Genomic DNA, 9,641 nt, shown 5'->3' with positions numbered 1-9,641 from the left:
AGAAACACAAGCAGTGCACTTGAATTTATGTAGTTTGAATAAATATTAACCTAAAAATAATACTGTCTCATCAGCTAGCTGTGTAATTTTTATCTCTCTGTTAAAAATTGTTAAACTTTGAATATCTGGACTATGTGAAATATTTAAAAACAAAAGTTCAGCAACAATCAAAATCAGAAAACAAGGAATAGGGAATCCTTGGCGTATACCTCTTGAAATAGGAAACCTTTTGGAAATGTTGAGATATAAAATTAAGGAGCTATTTATGTCCTTATAAACATGGCAATATTATTAATAAAATAATTTCCAAAACCAAATATCTGCAGGGCTTGTATAATCAAAGAATGTTCAATTGAATCGAATGCCTTATAGAAGTCCAGAAACACAAGCAGTGCACTTGAATTTATGTAGTTTGAATTATTTTAATAATTTTAAATAATTTTAATCAGATAGTAGAGCTAATATGATGTTTGGCCATGAAGCCATGTTGGCTTTCACTTACTATCTCTTCTAGACTCCTTTTTAAACGGTGAGCATGAACCTGTGATAAAATTCCTTTCTTATTGTTCAACTTGACAGCACTCCGTTCTATTGTGTCACTTCCGGTTTAGCTTTTTTAGAAGCGAAAGTAAAATTCTCTCAAAAACAACTCCAGAAGTCGCTGTAGTGTGTATACAAGTACGTTATTATGAAAATGTAGTTCCTACATCATTTTCCTATATCACATTAAATCCACCTTGGGGGCACCACCCTGGAAGACAGGGAACTGACAACCAACTCACTGAGATTAATCAAATAAGAGGATGAAATGATTAAATGATTAATACCCACATTCAGTCATAACATCATTATAGCTGAGTCTGTAGCATCAATAAAATAACACAATAAAGGCAATTTACTGTACGGCAGAGGTTGACTTCAACAATATTCAAGCGAAAACCACCAATGCAACTTACAATACTACAGGATTTATTCTACTTCAACAATAACAACTACATCCAAAACTATTCAAGTACAACAAACATCAATATAACTGGAAATTCTAGCTAATGGTGTAATTATATATAGCATGTGTGTGTGTGTGTGTGTGTGTGTGTGTGTGTGTGTATGTGTATGTGGCATGAAAGACAAAAGGGGAAATACAAAGCATTATGGCTGACTCAACCATGTCAGGTGGGTGAAGTAGACAAAGGAAGGAAGAACTACAACAATATGGCAGACAAACCACATATGGTGCATGAGATCACGTGTGTGGAAACAGACAGACACAAAGGAGCTGCTAACACAGGTAGAAAGATTTGAAAAGAGTTGAGCGCGAACAATAGGTACTCACTCTGTTTGTGTGTGTGTGTATGTTAGTAAGAGAGAGAGAAAGAAAGAGATAGAGGGAGAGAGAGAAATGCATGCAAAGTCTAACTGGGTGAAACCACAACAATGTGAAAACTGAATCAACAGTTAGATTGACCGAAACAACACAGCTCAACAGGTGGAACTCTCACAAAACATTTAACATCAGGCTTAAGCATCTACCATCTACCATCAGTGTTAAGCATCAAAATAACACACAATCCTATAGTGAAGTGGGTCCTCGTTGTGCTGGCTCATCAGCTGGGTCTGGGTCACATCTCTTTCTGGTCCCGTGTGTAGCAGTGGAGCGGAAAGCAGAGATCTTGTTGATGTCAGAAGATAGAAGGGATTTGATCACCTCTCACTCTTCAAAAACACTGCGTGACTTGCAGTGGTTAACCCGTTATAAACTTGTAATCACACGAGTACTGAACAAAGCTGAGTTAATCTCACACTATACATGGCCAAGTGGTTAGGATAAGAAAAACATGGTCCCTTTGTTCTTTGTTCTTGTCTGATCAGAAGGGTATCTCTGTCACCTTTGCAGAAGTACAGCACAGAGAGGGCCTTTTAACAGTGATGGGACATTGCACAGAGACGGATTTAAAATTGTTTATTGGTGTTGTTGTTAAGTTGACGTCATTAGTCGCAGGCCACACTCGACCAATGGTAGCTGAAAGCTGGTTCCAGTGGTGGAGTTAACATCCAGGTGTGAAGTACCTAGTGGATTCTGGGAGACTGAGTCTTTTAAGGACTTTCTTTGTTGCTTAGAGTAATGGACATGTAGTTTAGCCTGTGAGGCCTTGTAATATTTGTTGATGAAAAATGTAATAAGTTTCATCAAACCTTTCTGTTTATTTACTTTTAGTCCTGTTTTTGTTGTGAAAAAAGTTTCAGCAACAAAAATTTATGTCATAGTTTTCATTGAAGAAGTATAGGTAATATTTTCCCAAAGTAAATGGTTCAAGTTCCACTTGATTAGTTTTAAGTGGTATGATGTAAAATTGCAGGTGATGTCTAAGTCAGGCCTGTAGAAGACAATTCTGAAGTGTCAAGATGAGTAGTTGAGTTGACAGATCCAGAAATTAACATTACCATTAAATACACCGTATTTATAGTAGATCTTTTCCATAAATTGTTTCCAGCAACCACAATACTAATTTCACATTAAGATACCTGTGGTGAACTACACTGATCACATTGTACCAATCAGAGATGCAGCAATGACTCTTGGAGGTAGATGGTTAGCTCAGAATCCTATACTATTTATCATAGATGAACTAATTAAGGACTGGGCCTCTGCATCAATATTTCAAGGCATTACTTCTCATAAACTGCTTCATTTAAATCTTCTACTGTCAGTGATCCTGCATCTCCCAGGATGCTGCTTGACAATCCCATGACACAGGGCATAATGTTGTACTTGTGTTTGTGTTCGTCAGCAGTTTACTACAGCTCAAACTTCGACCTGTCATGCAGCTGCTTTTTATCCTGTTCTATTTCTTTTTTTCTGGGCTCTGTCGACTTCCCTGATTAAAAATAGAAAAATATCAAGTGCATTTCAGCACCTGGCGAAAACACGGAGATAACATGTAACCTTAGCACGAGTATTTGAATTCCCACTCCTTTCTCCCAACAAACACACATCTAGCTGCCATTTTTAGGGCATATGTGGGACAAGAGGACGTCGATCATATTCTTAATAATGGGAGGTTGTGGATGGAGGCTGTGTGGCAGGTGGTGGGCCAAGACCATCTCCCAGGCATCCACTAGATGGACATTCAGTCCTTTGAACATGGCCCTGAGCACCTTGTCACGCTGCAGCGAGTACCAGTCACTGTTGGTCAGCGCCTCATAAAGCGACAATGCTTTGAGGTTTGCTGTCCGGATGATAACCAGCGTACCTGGAGCCCTGTGCAGCAGCCGCACCACCGCCCTGCGGATACTCTGCAGCCGCTGGATGTAGAGCTCAATGGGGAAGGTGCTGAAGTGTGCCCAGATGCCAAGAACGACAACAGTATTGATGCCTCCAACTAAATCATCTAGTTCATTGGCAATGTAGCGCAGCTCATTGGTTGGGACGTTGGTAAAACGGATAGGGGGACCGTGGCAGCGGTATGTCACCAAAATGTTGTTTGCATAGTCTAAGGCCATGAAGGGACCAACTTGCTTCAGGTTGTGCAGGTTAAACTCCTTGAGATCTAAAATTATCACAAAGGGAACACAAATTGGGACACATTGATTATGTTCACACTGCAGCTTAAACTGTTGCTTCAGATTTCTGTTTATTAACTACCTGGTAGTGCTGCAGTGAGGTGTTCAAACCACTGCCTGATGGTAGAGTCTCCATACAGGTGGACCACCTTGCCTTTCAGACACTGACTTATAGCAGAGGATGTGTTGAACTGGCGGACTGTGGTGCCATCTAGGGCCCGCCACACATCCTGATAGTAATAGCCAGAAGGTCCAGACTTCACACTGCTGCTCTTTACCTCTGGTTGACCTGAAAAGAAATTAATGGATATAGCTGGCATTATTGTATATTTTTCCTATTATAAACAAATCCCATTAAAAGACTAAAACCAATAGTGTGCCAATAAAGGTAATGGTAGGTTGTTTGTAAATTTTTCTTCCTGTCTTTTTTTACTTGTAATTGTCTGTAGCACATTAAAGTTTGAGTTATTGTTACAGGCAGAGGTTGAATTAGTGAAAATTCTGCTTTACCTTTCATTTTTGGCAACACGTTGACATTGGCTGATCCTGAAGCGTTAATGGAGACTTTCATGTTGACACCACTGAAGAATAAAACGTGCATAATAAAATACACATATGTATCAGACAGCTGTTTTCAGCAAAAAAAGCATTGATAAACAATAATTATACTTTATGTTTATTATTGAGGTATACTGAATGGTGTTCCTAATATTTTGTCCACCCCATTAACATACATGAGGGGGGCAAAATATTAGGAACACTTTTCAATATAATACACTCCAGTACATGACCACCTCCCACTACAACCTCAATAATAAACATAAAGTAGAATTATCAACTTTCTGATAATGTCTACAAAAACTGAAAATGTATAAGCTTCATAAATGTAGAATTTATGGCAGAGCTGTTGTACTGGATTGCATTAGATTGCACAGGTGTACTCAATGAAGTGGCCAGTGAGTGTATATAGAAACTCTAAATGACTGCTAATATTGCTCTGTGTAAATATGCCACTGTTTGCTGACAAGTACGCAAACAGTGTAATAACCAAACCGTTTTTTCATGCAGAGACTAATGTATTTTGCTAAAATGGTCCTTAAAACACCTTTAGACTCGATCTTTACCAGCTTACAAACTCCTGAGATTTCCACCAAGGAGATACATACATTTATTAGAAGTGCCGGTCCTGTCTCTCTGCCCCTTCACCTTTTAAAGAGCATTTCCTCCTTTGCCTTGAGTTTTCGATTGAATCCTCCCTTGGAGTGTTTGATCCTGGTATCACAGCTCAGCTTCTTTGGCTTGTAGCAGAACCAGGGATCACCTGTGTGGAGGTCAGTGTGGTTGCACAGTGGCTGCTGGGTTGGACGCAGGAAGACATTACAGGTGGTAGTTTTAGACAGTAAACCTGAGCGAAAGACGCTCTTGAAATAAACCCTGTCTGGCTGTTCTCTGGTCAACCTTTGCAGCACCGTGACAGCCTCACTGGGGTGAACCAGTGTCACCTGATAGGACAGAGAACCAGAGTTCAAATTTCAGCCCCGTTACTTGAAACTGTCATAGCAGTAAAGACAAATAAACTGAACATTAGTTAAAGTTGAACATTTCGTTTAAAGTGTAAACCAGATTGATCTACACATACCCATGTGTGAAGAACTAACCATTCACTAAACCCCTCCCCCAAGCAGCGATTGTCCAATCATAGTTTAGCCACCATAACTTGGCACAGCAGATCTGTCAATCTTTGGTTTCTCCACATGGTGGTGTGCACGGGTTGTAGTGAGAGCTATATTTGGCATTTAAAGAGTTTGAAGGGTGTTCTCTTTTTTAGCTTCTCCAAACAGGAAAACACAACGAGCAAAGGTGTGAGCAGTAGCAGTGAGCAATGGCTTCTCTCTCTCCCTCTCCCGCTCTCTCTTACTCGGTGTGTCACATGTTTAGCTATTCCTCTGCGTCTTTTAGTGATAATGGTACACGTAATAAATGTAGTTTATTTGCAGTGTTGGAGGTAAGGTTCAGCGAATGGGAAACGCGTCACCACACCATGGAAAACCAGTCATTAGCTACTGTAGTTAGCCAGTCCCCAGTAGCTGGTGCGGGCCGACCTAGAGTGGCTCCTACTCCCCCAGTAGTTCCCAAACAGTCGGGAAGCTAGGGTGGCTAAGTGACTGTCGAAAGGAAGCATAGCAGAAGCCCATGATTCACCACCAACCAGTTCATATTTCTAACAGGTTCTCCCCACTCAATGACACACCCGCTGAGAATTATGAAGTTTTCTGCCTGTTTAGTTGTGTTCACCATGCTAGACTGTTTCGTGTTTGTCCTGCTCAGGACTACTGTGTTTGTGCCAACGTGAGTGTGAAAGTAACTTGCTTTGTCAATTGGAAATGAGATAACGTGTGTTACCGTCTGCTGTCCATACGCGCTCTCTCTGTGCGCAAAGCAACCGTTTCTCTCCCTCCCCAATTATCTCTGATAATTATTAATTATTGCTAATAACCAGGCATGCTCCTCACAGATCCAAAAGTTGGTGTTGCCACGTGAGGCTCTCTAACAGTTGGTGCCCTGCATTATTAATTAATAATTTCTTGATCTTATAATTCATAATTATCTCTGATAATTTTTAGTTATTACTAATAACCAAACGCACTCCTGCTAGATCCAACACCAGAAACTCCTGCTCTGTTTGTTAAATGATGACACAGATTTAGATGCATCTGTTTCTCACCACTGTATTATGTTTGATTATAATAGCTTGATTATATGCTGCCAGTAAATTAGCTGCCATTTGATGGGAGAAACCAATTTCTCAATATGTCAATAGTATTTATTACTCTTGGATATACTAAGTTTAAAATTTCCACTGTCACATTAAATGATGCTAAACAGGCTAATACTTCTTTTCTAGATAGATTTCTAGTAATCGAATCTGGACTATGGTAGATATGACAACATATCTCTGCCAAAATCCATGTGCGCAAATGAGATCCATGCGCACAGAAGTAGAAAAGCCACATGTGCAACTAAAACAGCACACATATTATTTTTGCAAGCACTTTCACAGCAGAATATCTCTGCTAGCCTGAGTGTAACCAAGTATTTATTTGCCTCTCTTTACATAGAGAAAAATCAAGATGAGACCAGATTTTGGTACTACAGCTGAAAATCTATTCTGGGTCTGGTAGTAGTATGCTACCTATGTCCAAAGAATCAAGTAGTGGACTGGAATGTATCTTCCTCCAAATGAATTTCAAGCTTTTCAGCCAACAAAAACAAAAACAAAAAATTAAAATAACGTAAAATAACTTCTCTTCTGCTTCAATTTATAAGTATTGACTTGGTATTGCTGTACCTAGCTGTCCAAGATGGCAGACCTGCTCAAACAATTATAGTTAGGGATACAATGGTGACTGAGTCCGCCCACTTACTGCCAAAAAGAAAAAACACTTGCGAGCAGGAGAGCAGTGATAGTAGCTGTGCACTCGGGGATAACAGTCACGCTCTCTTTTGGATTCTGCTTGCACTCAAAGCATTGTTTTCTCTACAATATTGCTTGTGCAAACTATATTTTGCACACGAGTGCTGTGACAGCACTTGCAAAAATAATATGTATGCACAGCTGTTTAAGTTTTGTGCGCAACTCCTCTACATCCGCAGGCGTGGATCTCATTTGCGCTCATGGATTTTGGCAGATGTGCCATCATAGGTAGAGTGTCATCTTGATTTTGATGAGAATTACTGACAACATACAGAATAATCCAACCACTGTATGATATAAAGAACCCACTGTTTTGAAAATTACTAGGGATTTTGAGTCATAAATCTGCCCCCGATATCATTGTAAACTGCATATGTGCCATGCAAAACCAAAAAGTCGATAGGCCAGCCCAGCAATACTAACTGGGGGGTAGGGCTTAGCTAATGGTCAGTTAGAAGATTGACACAATCACATTTAACATCATATTTTTTAGCATCACCTCAACATGTGCTCTTCCCTCCCAGAGTAAAGAAAATACAGCAGAGTAGGAGCCATCGAGATGATCCAGCACTTGCCCAACCACACCTGCACCAAGTACTTGGTTGTGCAGGCGGGCGAGTAAGACATCTCCCCCAGATTTCTTAGGACAGCCCTTGAAGTCATACATTTTGATGATAACTTCCAGCTGATCCCCTACATGCCACTGTCGTCCACCCTTCTCTGGGAGAATAGTGAAGGTGCTGTGGGCAGGATTGGTGGTCTGCTCCAGGGAAAGAGGAACTGGCAAGGACGGAGTTTCAGGCCAAGCAATGGAGTCTAATAGGAGGCGTTCCTCCAGAGCATCTTCAGGGGACCGTGGTTGGAAGCTGCAGAAGTGGTGTTGTAGGTGAGGTCTTGGAGCAGGGAAGGTTGTAATCACTTCATGCTGAAACTGGCAGGGGGTCAAGAGAGTGATGTGATAAAGATAATAATGATGAAGACAATCAAAATGTAAGACAAAGAGTCCTCAACAAATTCACTAATACATGTCATCATTACGAAAGGGTGCATGTTTGATCAGCATCCCATACTGAGCGTTAAGAAATTTGAATGGAGATTCTGCTGTATACAGTTGCTGTATTATTAATACAATGGGAGCAGATTGGGCTTCATTGACTTCCATGTATAACTCATAAACCATAATTGTCTGAGCATTTTGAAATTCGAATGGAGTTTCGACTGTGCACAGTGACTAATAACTAACTTATAGCATAGCATAAATCTACAAAGAATTCCACACGGTTTGACATATGGAATGTCTTTGACGCATAAAAATTGTAGGAGATAGGTGACAAAAATAAGTTTAAAAATCATGTTTTTCTGCAATAAGTCATTAAATATGCAAAGTCATCAACTTTGCATAATCTACACATAATTCTGCACAGTTTGATATAAGAATGGTATGGTATGAACGGTTTTTGAGTTGCAGATGAGCATTGTGCAAAGAAATGCACAGAATAAAATAATAATAATAATAATAATAACAACAACAACAACAACAACAACAACAATAATAACAATAATGAGTATGCAAAAGAACATGAGTGTGACTGCTGGGCAGCAATTACACTAATAAAAGTATATAAAAATATAAATATTTTAATTAGAGGAGTTGGTGCTGTCAGCCAAATGCAGGATTGTTAGCAAAAGTACCATTTGCCTTAAATTGCATTTGTTTACAAATGTTGATGAAGAATATTACTGTTATCCAAACCCACATTGCATATGAAAACAATATCCTGAAATCTGACTATTTCAGACAGGGTCCACCGTTCAAGCAGTCCCACTCAAGACCTAATGCTCACCTCCAGGACGTCCATGTTAAAAAGCACAAGGATGAAGACAAACATAACCAGGAAAAGGGAGATGGCAGCATACTTTGAACAGCAAATGCGGACCATCCTTTCTTTACAAGCTCTGGCCTTCATGATTGATGATCAGTCTTCATCTGTGACTATAAAATGACACACAAACACAAAAAAATTAACAACTTGTTTGGCTGCATTTATGTTAATGATTACTTGCGAAGACAGAAACTGACTTTTGAATTCATCTCTATATAAATGGTGTGATACCTTTGCCTTTCCATCATTTCAACTAAACTTAATCCAGTCATCCAGGAAATTCCTCAGATTGATCAACTGTCACAAAGGCCATAAGCAACAAGTGTTTACGTGTGTTACATACAAACTGATGCAAATACATTTCTGTCTGGGTTGAAAATATTAGAGCAACTTGAGCAAAAGATCTATCCCAGTCCTTTATGAATGTACCCCATAAAACATACAGAAAGGAGATAGACTTGAGGGAAATAATAGAAAGTACTGGAGTCAGTTAGGTCAGAGGCTGAATTGAACACAAACAGACAGGCACACTCCCACAGAAACAGCCCGTGCCTTCTAGGGGTGGGCCTGAATCCAATGATGTTATTAAGCAAAGCACAAATAATGGGTTTTTTACGAACATTTATTTAGTACAAATATTTTAAAAAGTATTTGTTTTCGATTGGAAAAGAACCCATGTCAAATACCAGTGTGTAGGTCGTTTACGTTGCTATCTCAGTCTC

At 39.6% G+C, this 9,641-nt stretch overlaps 1 protein-coding gene across 1 annotated transcript; it reads right to left on the bottom strand.

Annotated features, from left to right (window-relative positions):
- Positions 1-1,593: 1,593 nt before the first annotated feature.
- LOC122975286 (NXPE family member 3-like) lies at positions 1,594-9,003 on the bottom strand. Its single transcript, XM_044343636.1, has 6 exons — positions 8,881-9,003; positions 7,536-7,967; positions 4,768-5,063; positions 4,072-4,142; positions 3,644-3,841; positions 1,594-3,548 (listed from the first exon to the last, which is right to left on the bottom strand). Exons 1-6 carry the CDS (start codon positions 9,001-9,003, stop codon positions 2,995-2,997), a joined length of 1,674 nt encoding a protein of 557 aa, XP_044199571.1. The 3' UTR covers positions 1,594-2,994.
- Positions 9,004-9,641: the final 638 nt, after the last annotated feature.

This window comes from Thunnus albacares, chromosome 23, assembly GCF_914725855.1.
Source record: "Thunnus albacares chromosome 23, fThuAlb1.1, whole genome shotgun sequence".
NCBI classification, from domain to species: domain Eukaryota; kingdom Metazoa; phylum Chordata; class Actinopteri; order Scombriformes; family Scombridae; genus Thunnus; species Thunnus albacares.
Note: the sequence above shows the minus strand (reverse complement) of the source record. Positions and strands in the feature narration are given on the sequence as shown.